Genomic DNA, 18457 nt, shown 5'->3' on the forward strand with positions numbered 1-18457 from the left:
CTTACTCCTGCTGGCTGCCTTGCCTCCTTCCTCAGGCACACCTATTGAAGGTATTGTCTTCCCTCTTCCCATGTCCCAAACAGCCATCCTCCTTCATTCTGTTTCTCCTCCATGCTTTTCTCCTTAATCTCCAGTTACTTCATCTACCCTCCCTATGTCTCTCTAGAGTCATTTGAAGGGTTCCACAGCCTCTGTGGCGCCTGTTGATCACTGGACCAGGCGTAAGTGAGTGGTACACCCCAGTGATATTACAAATCTGCTCCACTTCCCAGTGGGGAGGAGTTGCAGTGGACTGCGTGGCCACCCACTCCCCACCGGGGACGGGGGACTTTGTCCCCCGTTGCCTGGGGGATCCCGGCCACGTCAGAGCCCAGCCAGCCAATCCGCTGGCCAGGGGGACATGGCCAGGGGCCGTTTAAACTGAGAAGCGAGCCAGAGGACTTCCTCTTTGGCTCGCTTCCTCAATCACCCTCCCTCCTCCCTATTTTGCAGGTTAGGCAATGGCCTTGCTATGGACTTCGGTTGGTTGCCTTGGTTGTCCGAGGGGCCTGGTAGGAATTTTTCCTCTTGGCGAATTGGCACTGGCCACTTGGTTTTCGCCTACCTCGCAGCAATCGTCACAATTTTGTTAGGGTTGTGGTTAGGCATTGTTTGACCTTGTATGGGGGAGGGGAGGTGTGGCTATCACCTGCCCCTCCATGCTTAAGGGTATTCCGTTAAAGGAATCCAGGGGTGTTGATCTTGTCCGAAGCCCGGCTGGGGGCTAGGGCCTTGGCAGAACCCCAACGGGAACACCAGGGGGAGCTTGAGTTGGTTCGCATCGATAGGGCTCCCCCTACCGGTGGCTTACCCTTACTGCACTTCCTGCACAATGTGCAGGAGTCAGATATAGTCAGGTCCAATCAATGCCTAAGCCAATACTGCTCACATTCTGTAATTCAATAAAGTTGTGGCCAAAATTTGCCCAATAACATAAACCTAATATCTGTGTCCTTGTGTGTGTTATTTCTAATGAGAGGGTGGCTGCGGGGTCTCGACACGCAATAGGTCCTAACATAGACTCCAAGGCAGCAAGGAGAGGAGGGCAAGTGTCTGAATCTTTTGATCAATTTTCAATCATGTGTCGCAATTTATAATAGTGTTTGAACCCAAATATTTTTTTGTTTAACGAATCATGGTTCTGTGGTTTCAGGCCAAGATCCCAAGAGCCTATACCACTGGTTCCATATGTCTTAATCAGCAACCTACATCCCATGCAACAAATGTTGTTTTTTTTAGTGGAGGTGATTTTCCAAAATAGTTTATGTTACATCACATGTGTGTCTGCTATTTAAAATTAAAAAGGCCAGTCCTACTAGCCATGCCCCAAGACTCTGAGCACAGCTAAGTGGTAGCTCTTTGGATGCTGGCCATAACTGGCACCTCATATACTGATCCAGTTAAATGAGAATTTTGCCACAATACTGGCCGCAACTCCTGTAATTGCCCAGTAAGTAGATCTACCAATAAATTAGCCTGTGTATGAGTATAATCACTCTGCTGGAAGGCAACTTTACCATGTTCCTGGAATATTTTTCTTCTCCTTTTAAAGCAGAACTATAGGCATGGCTGTTGCCAAGCTGAAAGCCACAGCCACATGCTTCCCTTGTTCCCAAGTCACGAATTTAGTTCCATACAGAAATTGACATGATTTTCACCACAGTGAGGGGCAATGCAGATAGGGGAAATCATGTGCAGGGAGGCATAAATGTCCCTCCCCTCAGCACTGCAGCCCTGATCCAAACCTCTCCCTATATATCTTCCTTTAAAATGACTGGCAATCTGAGTGCAGATTTATTGTCCAGTTTGGCCCTGAAGAGACCAGAGTATGGAGGAGGATGGAGAAGAAGGCAGGTAGGCAAGAAGATTGCTTCTCAGGAAGAACAGAAGGACAAAAAGAAGCACATAAAGAAGGAGACGGGTTTCCCTCAATCCTTCCCGTCTCACTCTCTTATTTTGTCTTCCTGTCATATTTTTTAATTCTGCATTTATATCTGACTGTTCTCCTGAGATGGAGCCCAAAATGGCACACATGCAGTTCCCAAGCAGTCACTCCTTCAGACACTGACCAGACTCATACCTGCTTAGCTTCAGAAAGGTGGTGGCTTTATGACCCAGTAGGCAGGGTGAACAAAAGGCCAGCAAGAGAACCTTCTAAGCTATTCTAACCGCTTAACATTAGCAGATATCAGTTGACTGCAAAATGTCAAATGCAACCCCAAACCCCCTCACTTACCCAGATCCTGCATCACTTTTCCTAGCTAGCAGACCAGTGTCATCATAATCAGGGAACCTAGCTGTATTTTGTTTTCAAGTGTAGGTATTAACACAAAAGAGAAGGCAAAAATATGGAACAGCTCAATCCTACAAATCAGCCTCACAAGTGCTTTCGTGCCAAGGATAAGGTCCGCCAACAGTAATGCCAGCCCACTGTAACAATAATGCTATGTCTACTCTGCTAGGAATCGAGACTAACTCTGCAGTGGAAGCATACATTTCAATGCAAAATGGACACAAGACTGTAATCGGAAACCCCAATGAAAGATATTCATTCTGCTCCAACAACCAAAACATACATTTAAAAATTAGACAGACTTCCTGTTCCTCAAACGTAACTGACATTTTGACATGCAAGAAAGAATTTTAGATTAACGTCTCAATCAATCTAGCCTATTTTAAAGAAAGTCAGTCTAGACTTTGAGCTTAAAGACAGCTATCAATTTATTTGCTAGTGGTTAGCTAAGTAAGAGGACTGCAATTATACTGTTACGTTTAAAAGAGCTATAAGTCGAATATTTAAAACTATTATACATAATTTAAAGATCAAAAGAAGATAGCATGCTTTCCCCTTTCTCACGATTTCAGAAACGAAGCTGAGCCAGACTTATAAGTTTTATGTCCACTTAGGTCAGGGAAATTCCTGCTTGCAATCTTTTGTCTGTTATGGTTCCAAATGCTGGAGCCTGCGATGTTTTCATTACTAAATAATATATGAACCAACGATGTGTAGGTGGACTTTGGTTTCTGTACAAAACAAAGATATTCATATGGAAGCATTTGACCCCATCATCTAAAAAACGACCCTGCTCGTATGATGCGCAGACATGTCTAATATGGGATAGCATGCTTCATGCTGCTCCAAGTATTATAGGCAATATTCATACAAACAACTGAGTATTTGCATACTTTGTCCATACTGAAGCCATTAGACACTTATTCATTAGTTTGACCTCACGAAACACAGCTGTAACAAAAACATATCAAAACCATTCAATTATTCATTTGAGTTATTTGCTACGATGAGCGGTGAAAAGCTTACAGGGTGACTATATAAAGGCAGTTCTTACATAGTAAGTCAGAGGTGGGTTTAGGGTAGTGTAACTGGTGTGGCTGCACTGGACGCTGTGCTGCAAGGGCCGCCACAACAATGCTGTAGAATGGAGCAAGAAAGGTGGAGGGATGTCAAATTTTAGTGTCGCACAGGGCGCCACTGAAATTTGAGTGCTCAAAGTCCGCCACCGACTCAGTGAAAGGACTTGGAGATTCGATAAAGGTTACTTTTGATAAACAGAAAAAGAATGTAAGTATAATGTATATATCAGGCATAATTCATAGCATGATGAGAGCAAAGACATTGTAGAAATCACAAAGGGCAATGAATTTATCACATCAGCTACTCGTTTCTTACCATCTGCAGCAGAGAAGTCTGTCAGATTACTTTGAGAGGGAAGATAGCCTTTCTACACTCAAAACCTCTTTGCAATTGCACACGGGCAAATGCATGTCAGGAGGACAATTCTCATCATAAAAAAATCACTGCAGGTGTTTTTCATATTTTTCGGGTAAGACATTCTCAGTAACAACAAGTGACCATTCTACATACCTGGTGGGCACCTGCATTCAGATGATACGTCTCTTGCTGTACGCAGTTTGGCTAATCCTTCACTCAGTTTCTGTTGGGGGGTGGGAGGACAAAAACATATAATTACAGGGAAAAAGTGGTGTGGGTGTGTGCATGCAAGTGCGCCCTTTAAACTGTATTACTGCTATTATTCATATACATACAATCCAAAGTTAAGCATTAAGGCCCGCTGATTTCATTAGGAAAGTTAAGCACATGCTTACACACACACCCCCGCCCACTGAAACCATGAGATTTAAAACTGTACAGATTGACCACAATCTGTATTGTTAGCATGTGATGTGCCGTCTTAACTTTCTTTGTAGAAGACTTCATAGAACCACAGAATTGTAGAGTTGGGAGGGTCCTGAAGATCATCTAATCCAGGCTTCCTGAACCTTGGCCCTCCAGATGTTTTTGGCCTACAACTCTCATGATCCCTAGCTAGCAGGACCAGTGGTCAGGGATGATGGGAATAGTAGTCCCAAAACATCTGGAGGGCTGAGTTTGGGGGTGCCTGATCTAATCCAACCCCCTGCACAGCAGGAATCTCAAGTAAAGTATCCATGACAGATGGCCATCCAATCTCTGCTTAAAAAGGTCAGGGAAGGAGAGTCCACCCCTTTTGAGGAAGTCCATTTCACTGTTTCACCCTTTTAGCCTACAATTATGATATTCTATGATACAGCACTCCCAAATACATGGCAATGGTGGAAATTTATTAGGGTATGAAAGGTTGTCCCTGCCTGTATATGAAGAAGGCTTTTCTAATCTTGGGGTCATTTTTGGTGGGGGTGGTGGGTTTTTTTAAACCAAGTGTGATGAATTGATTCAGAAACAGAACACTCTTAGTACGTTGGTGACTAGCGTACTTCTCCGTGTTCTTCTGTGCAGAGTTCTAGAAGGCTTACCTACAAATCCCTAACGTAGTTATTTATTTTATGAAATGCTTAAGGGTTGTCATTTATAAAGACTGCTGAATTCCCAGCAACATGGGTGGCAACACTAAACAACTCTTGGTTGTATTTCACATTAGCTAGCATCCATGGGACTGTTTTGTCTTTTAAGATGAAGAAATGCAAGTATTGGTTTTTGTATTGTACAGATATTTGTGCTGTATGTTGTAAACCGCCTTGCAGTCTTTTGATGAAGGGCAGTATATAAATTTAATAAATAATACTAAATAACAAAAACAGCAGCAATAGCAATCATAATGGATCTGCTTGTAGCACAAACACCACAACCATTTTGCCATGTTTTGCTCCAATTCTCTCCCACAAATGCCAAGCCACGGTGTTTCTCCTTAAGTAGGGATTTCCTTCGGGTGTGTGTAGATCATTTATGGTCTGGGAGAACATGCAGGGGAGAATTCAAGGAAAGGATTAAACACTCACATTTTGATTCACTCCCTCAATTGCAAAACCATATTGTTCCAAAATGTCTAGTTCCAACCGTAGTTGCAGACACTTCCAAGTTTTAGGACTGGCCAATAAGCTGAATGTTTTAAGGCTACTAGGAAACAATATAGTTATTGTGAATTAAACCAGTGTTGTTTGTTTACAACTACATACTTCTTTAATCTGCACTCATTAACATTTCTGCTCTAGCATGAAGACCATCCACTTTGAATTGAAGTCTTTGTTTCAGAACAAGTAGAGAGGTATTACTACATCCCAGTCTTTGGGCAGGGGGTGTTAATGCATTAATTTTTTTAGTTAAATGGCAACTTGGTACCAAAGTAAAGTTTACAGAGAAGCCTTTTACTGCACTATTTAGAATTTCATTTGGCTATACTTCCAAAAAGCTCTTTGCAAACTTATTAAATATTTGAACAGATAACCATATTCGGATTTTGCACCCCATGCAAAGTTTTAATTACTTCCCAATGTCTCTGTTGGTTTTCTGCCCTATGACTCAAATTTTAACTAAACAATGACAGGCATTTCTAATAATATTTTACATTAAAATAAAGTGTCAATACGAGCTGCTGAAACCAATTTTCTAAAAAATTAAATGTTGCAAATTCAAATAACAATTAATTTTCCAGATGTAAAATTCACATTGATGATATGCAATTAATGATGTCATAAGAATCCAAAGTGGAGGATGCTGAACTGCCGTATCTAGAGCTTGAAATGTACATGACAGCAAAGAAGAAGTTAGGACAGAATGGCATTTTTCCTTGCTGAGTTTTGTCATGATTTAAAAAAAAAATTATATCCCCACTCATGGAGAATACATACATCAGCTGCATGACTGGCACATGTCTTGCTCACCCTGTCTTCTAGGTTCAGTTGCACCTAACTACTTCAAATCTATACCTTCACTAAAATGCCTCCAGAATGCTCATTTTTTTGCTTCTACCAACACTAGAACTCCTATATCAACAAGGCAAGGGCCATGGAGGTTTCTGCAGTTGTGAGGTCACATTAGGTTGGATCTCACTATCCAAGGGCATATGTCTCCTCCATCTGCAGAAAAAGACCAGAAGCATTCTAGACCCCTGAGTCATGCTCCCAGGGATCATAGGTTTGCACACTAAGGATTAAGCATATACATCAATGCATTTTAAAACAATAATTTTCTTAACTATTGCATTGCTGAGAGAGAACCTTTAGGTACATTTTTTGCCTTACATGATAGACACCAATAACTTTTCTTGGCTGCAAACAACCGGTCTGTACTCACATATAAGCTACCCTCTGAAAAGAATTAATCTTTCAAAAGGGCACGATCACTTTCTCCCAAAGTTCCCAGTACTTCCATGTTGTCGATCAGTTTTTCCCTGTTGGTGAGGACCAGTTCCAAGATAATGATGGATATAGCTGGGCAAACTGGCTGCCTCCAAAGTAACTCTGAATGTTCGTTGGAGGAAGGCAGTTTGCCCAGCTATATACAATCTATTAACAAAAACAGAGAAGTTTCTCTACTTAGCCTCTTTGTTCTGTGTATTCACCAAAGTAATTGATTTCCTAATTTATGGATTAGAGGAATTCTACAGGTTTCCTTTAGGACAAGGTCTGACAGGTCAGAGAGGTGGTAGCCTGGGAGAAATGCTCACCCTTTGACGACAAGCTGTTCTTGTCCTTAAGAATATTTCTATGCAAGTTCATTTGAGATCTCCATGACTGTGTGGTTTCACCTACAGAGATACTCTTGGGACATTTTGTGCAGTATGAGAGTGAGCTATACCACATGCTGCAATGCCCCCTTGGAGCTCTCTTCTTTCAGCTAGCATGCCATCACTGATCTCCCTTCAGTGACATCTCCTCCCTTCTTTGGCACTGTCCCATAACAACTAAAAATAACAAACTGGCAACGCAGTTAATAGGCAACATTACATTTGCTTCCCTTAAGGAAATGCTTTAGCAAAAAGAACTTTCAAGGTTTAAGATTGCTTTTCTATACTGCCTTCCATTATTCCTTAGTCAATCAGTGAATTGTTCAAATCCTGAAGCCATCAAGTCCATTTGTGGCTTATGCACATGAGCAAATAGCATCAAGGAAACCAGTGAACCATCTTATAAAATATCGGAAAGCAATGAAGAACTAGTTCTTCATACTGTGGATTTTGAGGCTAAGAATTATCTTCTGACATACATGACAATATTATAAAAGGAAGTGATTCACATCATGCAACAAGTAATGCACAATCCTTAACTGTCAAACACCTAACATGTAGTAGTAAGTTTCAGGGAGTGTTGCTAAGTATATGAGCCTACTACTAGGGTGGCCAAGTAAAGGAGAGGTGAGGGCTCTGGCAGCTTTAATAGTTGAGAATGGAATTTCAGGAGGTGTAACTTACATACAATTCTCTCTTCTACACAATTAATAAAGGAGCAGGAGCCCTGGTCTGTCTTTCTTTCTTTCTTTCTTTCTTTCTTTCTTTCTTTCTTTCTTTCACCTGGCCACCCTATCATTGTAAGAACATAAATAATAAGAAAGCATTTCCTAAGGAACTTATGGATTTCCATATTATTTGTTTATACGACTGTAAATATGATCTTGGTAAATGCCCATCTTGGAAATGCAACCTTCACCATAGCCAATACTTGCAAGACATTATAGTGTAATTCTAGGTGCATTTATTGAGAAGTCCACTGAGTTCAATGGGGCTTATACACCACTAAATGTGTAAAGTATTGCAGCCTTAGACTGCAATCCTACACACACATACCTGGATATAAGCTCAGAATTTAACCTGGAGCAGACACACATAGAATTTCCCTGGTACTCATTTAAAACAAAGCAGCTGACTTAGTAATAATAATAATAATAATAATAATAATAATAATAATAATAATTTATTATTACTATTATTATCATTATTTATACCCTGCCCATACATGGTGTTAATCAATGGTTAATCAACAGTGTTAATTATTCATTGATTTATCATCCAAGTGCTTCAGTACAGTCAAAACACTTAAAAAAAATTGCTCAAATATGCTCAAAAATTGCTCAACAATTAAATATTATCCAGCAATCGAATTCCATTTTACAGGGCAAGAAACAATTTGTAATACTAATAAAAAATTAATGATTTGCAAAATGTATCTGGACAGGGATGAAAGTTCCCATCAGAGAGCTAAAATTTTGTCTCCCATCTGTATTTTGCTATCTTTACAATGATGCCTCTTCAACCTAAAATCAAACCAACATATATATGCTGTCCATATCTTATCCGTAATTATCATTCCAAGTAAAGAACTGGTTCTATGTCAGTTCCTTTCGCTGCACTACTACTACTACTCCAAAAGCAACTTCCCCACTCCTCCCCTCTTGCTCTTCTAGACCAGTCTTTCCTAACCGTGTGCCCTTCAGATGTTTCAGACGGCAGCATTCATCAGTCCTCACCAACCTGGCCATGCTGGCTGGGACCAATAAGAGTTGTAGTCCAAAACATTTGGAGGGCACCAGGCTAGGGTAGGCTGTTCTAGTTATTTATCACATACAAATAACCTTGAACTGATCATACAAATGACATAGAAATTCCATCCCAAATCCAAAATACTGATACAAGTGCTCTATCTATAGCCAGGAGCGCACTCCAGGATATACTGCAAGTTTTACTGTGGCAGCAAAGGGATTAGGATGGAATATGCTTAACAGTTATTGGACAATTGCCTTACATGAGTGAGCTGTTAGTAATACAGCAGACTTAAGAATCCATGTAGCCTGGGAAGCATGCCCACACTATCCAGAACTGTCCATGTTTGATGGATGACATTTGAAGCGCTGCAAGATCTGTATCCGTCAGGTCCATGTGAAAACTCCCTGCTACTATTTCCTTGACTTGGCTGCTCACAATCAACAGCAAAACGGGTTAAATACAGGCTATATACACTGCTGTCAGGTTTAAATATTGAGCAATTTGGGGGCAGTTTTTCCATAATGGAGCTATACCTACATAATGATTTACTCTAGCCTTATTTTACATATATTTTTCATAAAGTATTCACAACCAAGAGACCTGAGCTGTCTTGTACAATCTAATATCAAGACAACTCACAGGGAAACTCTGCTCTTAGTGCGAGTCTGGATCTGAAGCATTTAACAATTAAAAGGTCTATCCATAATCTCCAGAATTCAAACAGCCGGCCAAAGTCTTATGGATAAGAAAACCCTAAGTGTCATCATGAATGTTATCTAAAACTACTGGTCCAATATCATTCTCTGTCTCCTCTGGCATGAGCCTTCACACTAGTCTCTGGAGAGATAATCAATATTAGCTCATTGCAACAGAATAATAAAAAAAACATTGAAAACATTGTGCACTTTAAAGACTTGTATATTTATATTATAATGAAAGCTTATGCAATAAATAAATAAGTGTGTTGGTCTTTATGGTGCCACAAGGCTCTTTCTCACATTTATATTAGTGGTTCTCACAAAAAGAGAACCCACCAGTGGAGAATCATGAAGTTTCATCACCACACGGATCAAAGAAGCTGGGCAATTAGGAAGGTCCTCTTGAGGAAACACAATTAACTTTTGTAAGCAGTAAAATGTTTGGCACTTTGCTTCCATACAAGCCTTAGCATCCATCAAAATGCTTTTCATCATGCAATTAGCACACAAGCTCCAAGATATGGGTCACACTTTGTAAACCTTTGCAACTCTATTCAGAAGTACTCGAGAAATGCAATTAAATTTCTCTTTAAATCTTACAATAGCACTAACATGAAAAGGTTACTAAAGTACCTCTTATTTTGAGGAATTATTGTTAAAATGATGTGGATTTCCTCAGTCTTACAGAATGTGATGTTTGTAATATTCAAACTTCTTCAGTGCTCCATAGCAGAGACCTGCAAAGCACTTATTTTTGAAAAATTGGTTCAGTCACCAATGCATGTTTTCAGAAGGTGCTAATGGCCAAGCTTTTTTCCCTGAGTGATGGCTTAGTTGGTAGAGCATGAGATTCTTAATCTCAGGGTCCTGGGTTTGAGCCCCATGCTGGGTGAAAGATTCCCGCACTGCAGGGGGTTGGACTTGATGATCCTTGTGATCCCTTCCAGTGCAACAATTCTATGATTCTATGAAATCACACCCTTTGATCTGAAAGCTCTTTCTCCTCTAATCCCAGATGTACTAGAGCTGGCTGTAGTCTACTGATGGGACAGCATTCTGCACATGCTCAAAAGCACTCTTTTGCTCCCCACCTTTTGGAACTCATAGCCCTGGAATCTGAACATATTTTCCTGGCAGTGTGTGACAAGGGCCAAGGAAATCTGAGTTCTAAGCCGCTCAGTTCACTGCACTACACTGGGCCAGTCGATATATCTCAGCCTAGGCTGTTTTAATGAGGAAGAGGGTGGAGAGAGAAGGATAAGGAACGCTGTTCCAAACTCCTTGGAGGGAGGAGGAGGATAACAGCACGCAACCAAGGGCACCCCATAAACTTCGCATTCAAAGAAGCTGGAGACGCTAGTCTGCCTGCCCCTCCAGCTGCTAAGTGAGAAGAGGTAACCTGATTCGCCTGCTGCAGCAGAAGCGACACCAGTGTCCTGGAAGGCACTTTCAAGGCGAACATAGCACAGCGCGCGCTTGGGGGAGCGACGGTCTGCCAGCGCTTCATCAGATCGAAAGCTCTGGCCACGACACGTTCGCGAGCCTCCCAGGCTTGGTCAGCCTTGGAAGGCACTCTTCATGCGGCTCAGGGCGCTTGGCATACGCCACGGTGGATCCCTGTCAATCACCGCCAGTTGTTGGAGAAGTTGGAGACGGAGAGAGCTGCCGCAACCCTGCCCGCCTCCTAGGCGTCCCAGGCGCCAGCAGCCCGTCCGCCTCTCTGTCCACTCACCTCCTGCAGGAGCCCGTCCACCTGAGGCTGCAGCAGGGCGAGCAGGGGCTCGGCGCCGAGCTGCTCGCCGGGGCTCCACGCGCGGCCGGCGGCCAACTCCTCCTCGAGGGCCACCAGCCGGCCCTCGAGCCGAGAGGTCTTGGCGTTGAGCAGGAAGCAGGCGCCCACCGAGAGGAGCGAGAAGAGCAGCGAGACGACGGCGGGGCCCTTGCCAGTGCCGCCGGGGGGCGAAGCCGAGGGCGCCTTCTTCTCCCGGGGCTCGCTCATTGCGCGGGGAGGGTGGCGGGCTCACGGTCCCCTCAGGGGGGAGGCGGCGGCGGCTCCTGAGGCGGCTCTCTCCTCGCTCCTCACACTTGGGGCGCGCTCGGCGGCGGCACCTCCTGGCAGCCGGCTGTTGAGGAAAGTGGGGCAGGAAGTTTGGGAAGCGTGGCCTCTTTCCCTAGCATGGCCCTCCAGCTGCGCGGGGCGGGGGCGGGGAGGTAGGTGGGTGGTGGACTCTCCTCCTCCTCCTCCCTCAGCGCTCTGGGACTGGGGAGGGGGAGAAGCTCGCCAGCCCACTCCTCGTCCTCCCTGGGGATTCCGATGCGGGTAGCCTCCCCCCCCCAATGGTTTCTCCTCAGTCTCCTCCCAGCGCGCGCGGGAGCTGCGCAAATAGCCCCGGCTGAAAGGGGAGAAGGGCGCTTCCAAAGCTGGAGGTGGGTTAAGAAGGGGCTCGTCGGCAAGCCTCGAGTCGTGCCTGCAGCTGCGGAGGTGTCAGTTGCGGAAGGATTCTCCTCTCTCCGCGCGCCTCCGCGCTTTGAGGAGGCTGATCGCCGCCGTCCTGTCCGTCGCTTGCTCTGGGTGGGAGAGGACCCCGTCCCTTGAAGCCACCGGGACTATTTCCAAGCGCTGGAGGCAGCCGGCGAGGTCTGTCAAGGGACGTGGAAGGCGGCGGGGTTGACGGGTGAGGGTTCCGCCGCGCGCGGCTCCTCTTCCTTGCCCCGACTTTGCGAAACGGAAGGGCCACAAAAGTCCTGAAAGACCCAACTCGGAAAGAGGCATTTGTTTGTGACGCTTCACTTATTATGGGGAACCCGTCCTTCAAACCCGCAGGACGGTTTACACACAGAGAGACAGAAATCTGTTTTAAAACATATCAGTGTCCTTAGGCTGCAGTCCTGCACCCACTTATCTGGAAGGAGGTGCCGTTGAATCAGTGGGACTTCTTAGTAGATATGCGTAGCGTTGCGCCTTAGTATTTGAACTGCAGGGAAATGAACTGTGCAACATGCCAGTCGAAAGTATTCCCACGGAATTACTGGGGCTTCCTCCCAAATAAGGGGCGCGGGTGGCGCTGTGGGTTAAACCACAGAGCCTAGGACTTGCCGATCGGAAGGTCGGCAGTTCGCATCCCCGTAACAGGGTGAGTTCCTGTTGCTCGGTCCCTGCTCCTGCCAACCTAGCAGTTCAAAAGCACAAAGTGCAAGTAGATAAATAGGTACCGCTCCAGCGGGTAAACAGCATTTCCGTGTGCTGCTCTGGTTCGCCAGAAGCGGCTTAGGCATGCTGGCCACATTTGTCTGCAACAAACGCCGGCTTCCTTGGCCAATAAAGCGAGACTGGACCTAATGGTCAGGGGTCCCTTTACCTTTTTACTCCCAAATAAGCAGGTAGGAGATCGCAGCTAGATGGTCGCTTATTAATTTGAGCCAGGGCAAAGCGACGGTGCCCGTTTCCAAAACCCTGATCCCCCCAAAGCATTTATTTACAGCTCTTGTGGGCAGCACATATTCAAATCCCAGCTCAACTTCGGTTGCAATCCTGTGTGTTCCTCCGGCCTCGTTTCTGAGCGAGCATTCATAGGATTGGCTCCCTTGGCTGATGTGAGGCTAACTTGCAACACTGCTAGAGAGGGGTCTATCCTAAACTTGAAAAACACAAATCCCACTAACTGTAAAAGTGAGTACAGTCATTTAGGATTGGGCTCCAAGAGTTAAGGTGGGGCAATGAATAGCAGACCATTCCTGTCCTCAGAAGTCGGTCGCAGTGTGTTCAGTGTGCATGCTGAAATATATACTGAATTGGGTCTGAAAACACATAATACATTTACCAGCTGGAAAAAAATAGTGTCCCTGAGTTGTCCCCTTTAAGCAACCACAGAAAGTTTGTAGCAATGGGAGGAAAGTGTGTTTAGGTTGGAGAACACAGCTTTTAGCACTTGCTTGCGCTGCAACACATCTCTCATGTACATTAAGCAGTGTGTTCAACAACAAAGGAACACAGGAAACTGCCTTGCACGAGTCATCTAGATCACTACAGTCTACCCCGACTGGAAATGGCTCTTCAGCTTTTAGGCAGGTCTTTCCCAGCCCTACCTGGAATTGCTGGAGACTGAACCCGAGAACCTTTCCATACAAATCAGATGCTTCTGCCACTGTGCTCTGTATTTATTTCTTTATTACATTTATATATTGCACTTTCTCCAAAGTGGGTCCAGAGTGGTAAACACATAAATACTAAACCAGTACAACTAACTTTCAACCATCAGATGCCCAGGTAAACAGGAATGTTTTAACATTTATCCCAAAAGCCAATAGCAAGCAAGGCTGAAATACATCATTAGGCAAGGGGTTTAGCAAACAGGGAACCACCACCAAAAAGGCCGTGCCATAGGTCACCACAACCCAGCAACCCCCAGTGCCAGAACTATGGCCCTTACCCATTGAGCTAAATCCCTTCCCTAGAGCAGATTCAGTCTCTGTGGGGACTGTTTCACAGAATCAAGGAGTTCTGAAAATAATATATGGTACTTTATTTTCTTAAATGTGAAAATAAAACAGGGAACTCCGCAATTTCCAAACGGCTATATTCCAGGACAGCTTAGACTGAAAAAGGAGAAGTGAGCACCACCAATCTTTTCAGAGCAGATGATAATAAAATAAGGACAAGCTGGGAATCTGGCTCATAATTGCCCACATATTTTCTCAGAAGCAAGTCCCACTGTTTTCAATGGGCTGCATTCCTTAATGTGTGGATAGGATTGCAGCTTTCATTTGAAAAATAATCCTGTTCTCTGTGTGGTCCTACGATCCATGTCCACTACTAAATGAGAAAGTTGGGCCTGCTAAATGGCTGAGGTTGCTCCTATCTGGTAAAACAGCATGGCAAGGACAAGTTCTAGCAACCTGAATCCTGATTACTTCAGTAACAATAAGCTGTCCCTGTGAGTTAGGGTGGTGCAGTGGTTAGGGTGTTCTGCTACAACTGAGAAGAAACTCCAACTCAGTCTTGAAGTTTACTGGGTGGTCTTGGGCCAGTCACTCTGGGTTGTAACCAATTAAATCATTGTGTGCTGAAGAACTGCCATGAGCATGACAGCACTTCCCCCGTCTCCTTTTCCTGCACGCCATTGCACAACACCCAAATCTGCTCCAGAAGATTGGGGGGGGGGGAGGACCCAGAGCACATTTGGGGAGCATGGGGCAGGGGAGGAAGTTCTGTTGCACTTGCTTTATACTTAACTGCTCCTGTTTTGATGTCTGCTTTGCTGCTTTTCAGAAACCTGTTGATGCTGTTTTTTCTGATGAGTTTAAAAACTGATGTTATAATCTTTCTGGATATCTTAGTTGTTTATACACCCCATCCCTGGGAAGGTAGCCCATCTAGAAGGAAAACTCTGATTCTAAACCTCTGCTGTCTTGCAGGATATCTTTGGGAGAAGAAAAGATGAAGGAGTAAACCCTGCACAAATTCAGAGTGAAGTCCCTAAGACGGTTGGATAGGGCCTTGTACGTCTCCATCCAGCAATTCCTACAGCCATGCTGGTGCCAAACGTACTGTTCTGCTTTCCTTTAGCCTACATCAGCGAGGCCGAGAGGGGGATCTTGTCATCTGGGCAGCCCAGGACCTCCACACACACTGCCCAGGAGAGATCACTTCATTGCTGCTAACACAGCAGTTTGGGTTCACCCCCAGAGGCACACAGATTGTATCTTGAGACAGACAGATGCCAGTAACAGTTGGTTATCATTTTTTTAATGTTTCAAAACTGTAATATTGGCTGCCTCCTTGGGAAGGGTAATCTCTGAAAGCCAACATATTAAAATTAAATAAGGTGTACACTTAATTGGAAGTAAGCCCCATTGAATTCTGATGCCTGCTTTTGAAGAAAAATACTTAGGATTGTGCTTCATGGGACATTGACATACGGTAATCAAATCTCTGTGCCTAAGGGCAAACAAAGTGTTCTTAGAAAAAACAGGTTCTCCCTCCGTTCTTCTTAGAGCATGTTCCTGATCAACTCTGTCCAGGCTACAAAGAACATGCACCTATTCTGTAAACATTGTTGTTGCAGAAAAACCATCAAATGAATGATGGCCTATTTTTCATCTCTAGGCGGTTTACAGTCTAAAAAACAAATACAGTCGAACCTCAGTCCACAAACGCCTCTGTTTTGGAATGTTTCTGCTACCGAACACCGAAAACCAGGAAGTAAATGCTCCGATTTTCGAACGTTTTCCAGAAGCTGAACATCTGACATGGCTTCCACTGAGTGCAGGAAGCTCCTGCAGCTAATCGGAAGCCAACATTTCGGAAGCCAAACGGGCCTCCAGAATGGATTATGCTTGACAACCGAGGTTTGGCTGTAATGTAAAATGAAAGTGAAAACAATATAAAACCACATTCAACTGTTATACTTTTAATTCTGCAGCTGTTCAACCTGTGCAGAATTGCAGCAATTCTAATCTACTGTCTTTTGCTAAGGTTGTGATTCTCTGTCGGTAACTGGTTGGTGTTGATGCCCTCTACTACAAAAAGTATTGGCAGGATCAAGACAGAGGAAGAAAATAGCAACTGCCATCCAAAACCAGCAATGGTAGCAACAGTCCACCAGCATAACAAAAACCACTTTTATGAGGTACTTCCTGTTTCATTTCCTGGTTTGGCACTACAAGCACAGTCGAAAGCAAACATCTGGAAGTTCCTTAAATCTAAATGTGCTTTGATAACATTCCCAGGTAAGCCTAACCATTTTAATTCACAAAGTCCCCATAACATCTTCTAATTTGTGGGTTTATTTCCTGTTACACAATTCGGAAATGCCAAAGATCCCATTCTACAACCCCAAGATGGGAGGGGAGGGGGAGAGAAAGAAAGGGATTCTCTTTCGCAATGTGCCTCTTCATCTGACTTGTTCATGGCACACACAAAAAAGTGTTTTGAGATAATCTACAAACATGCAGGGAACTCTTCAGGTAGCTTGAAGGGGAAGCCAAACCAAGCTGTTTTAACATTTCCCATTACACCATGGATAGGGAACCTGTGGAGCTTATAGAATGTGGAGTCTAACAACTTATGGATTGCCACAGGTTCTTCATCGTCAATGTTTGGTTTTTTTGTTGGTTTTGTGTGTATGGTCAGTGTCAATAGCACAGTTATCACCACCTGTACTTTCTGCATTTCATTTCCTTTTGACCTCACTGTTCAAGTTTACAATCCCCACTCCAACTCCAAACACATTTTTGTAATGCAACTCAGGGTAAGATTCAATTTATGAATCTGATGGAATGCACTGTAATCCATGAAACCTTGTGCTTGAAAACCTTGTCTTGAAAACAATATTCCATGAAACCTTGTCTTGAAAACAATATTCCAGAGCAACTCGTTCATTCTACTTCAGGTTCAATCTGAAGAGATGCATGGCTTTACTGGTACATTTTGTTGGGAAGCGGAAGAAAGGGAAGCATGCAGTTGCCCAGTCACCACAATGCAGAAATTATGGATTTTCCCGTTATTTTATGGGGGCTACTCAAGGAAAGAAAAACAAAGGAAATGGCATTCAAGCAGATTGTGAGACTCTAGCACCTTTGGTCCCATCTGCACTTAAGCTGCATCATACTGTGGTTTGTTAAGGGTGCTGAGACTTGTTAGGATACTCTTATTCCCCTCAGAGAACTACACTTCCCAGAGTTTCCTGGGAAGGAGGATTAAATTATGGTTCTGTGAGGGGAATATGGGGCCTTCTAACAATTCTCAGCACCTTTAAGAAACCACCGTTTGAGGGAAGGGATGGTACTGCTTCAAATGGATAGTAGAGATGGGGCCTAAGTCTCTTGCTGACAGCAGTTCAGCATGGAAGCTCTTAACATATACTACTATCCTGGCTACATAGCAATAGAAAACTCTGGTTCTGTGTTGGCTGCTAGCCCCAGTTCTAAACCCTGTATATAATGGTTAGGGTGTATTGGACTTGGGAGACGAGCGTTCAAATCCTCAGCCATAAACCTTACAAGGGGACCTTGGGCCAGTCACCATCTCTCAGTCTAACCTGCCTCACAAGGTTTTGCAAGATAAAGTGTTAAGTGGAAGGACCGTATGTACACCACCCTTAGCTCCTCAGAGCAAAGGCTGGAAATGGAAAGCAAAATAATGCAACAGTTCAGAATTTATTGCATTTAAGTACTAGCATCTAGTGCCACCTAGTGGAAAAAGAATGCCCAAATTGCAAATATGTTCAAAATGTCTTGAGAAAAATCTTGTCTTTTATTCCCTACTCTGAAACAAATATTATCATAACTCTGCCCCCTACCCTCCATTTCTGAGAGAGTTAATATCACAAACATAAATATGTTTAAATAGAAAACTGCCAAACTGGACGCTTGTCATGTCCACTTCAAGCTATTGTTGGTATCCACCTGTCTCTAGAGACAGTGTGCCTCCAGGGGTGAAGTCAAATGGCTGCGTTAGCAGCTCCAAAGTGATCTTCCCAGGGCGCAAACCTGGGCAGTGTGTATAGAAGTCCTGAGCAGTTAACAAAAAGGCATGGTACATATCCAGTGACTGATCATCATCTAATGCAGGGAACCTGTGGATCATTTTCCAGATGATGTTGGCTGAGAACTCCCATCATTCCCGACCACTGACCAAAGCTGGATGAGGTAGATGAGAGCTGAAACCCAGCATCTGGAAGAATACATGTTCCTTTGCCCTGGGCTCTTAAGTAAATATAAAGGTTATGCTGTTTACCAGGATGAAATGCCCCACCCCCACCTTAAATTAAAATGTAAACTACCAACCTACAAAGACAGCCCAGCTATCCTACTTCAATATCATACCCATTTCTAAATATGAAATAACTTGGCTTACTTACCACTGCTAGCTTCTCGTGCTCATTAGTTTGAAATCTGCTCTTTCCACTACTTCACTTTGAAAAATTCTTATCGAAATGAAAACCA

At 43.8% G+C, this 18457-nt stretch overlaps 1 protein-coding gene across 1 annotated transcript in view; it reads right to left on the reverse strand.

The window, feature by feature from the left end:
* The window catches only part of COL23A1 (collagen type XXIII alpha 1 chain), a 310868-nt gene extending 299064 nt beyond the window's left edge, over positions 1 to 11804 (reverse strand). Inside the window, exons 1-2 of the mRNA XM_083488091.1 lie at positions 11244 to 11804; positions 3923 to 3992 (exon numbers count right to left, since the gene is read on the reverse strand). Coding sequence (XP_083344217.1) covers positions 3923 to 3992; positions 11244 to 11510 — 337 coding nt within the window. The 5' untranslated portion in view covers positions 11511 to 11804. The remainder of the gene's footprint in view (positions 1 to 3922; positions 3993 to 11243) is intronic.
* Between the last annotated feature and the right edge of the window lie 6653 nt (positions 11805 to 18457).

Source organism: Podarcis liolepis, assembly GCF_965112155.1.
Source record: "Podarcis liolepis genome assembly, chromosome: 2".
Taxonomy (NCBI): Eukaryota; Metazoa; Chordata; class Lepidosauria; order Squamata; family Lacertidae; genus Podarcis; species Podarcis liolepis.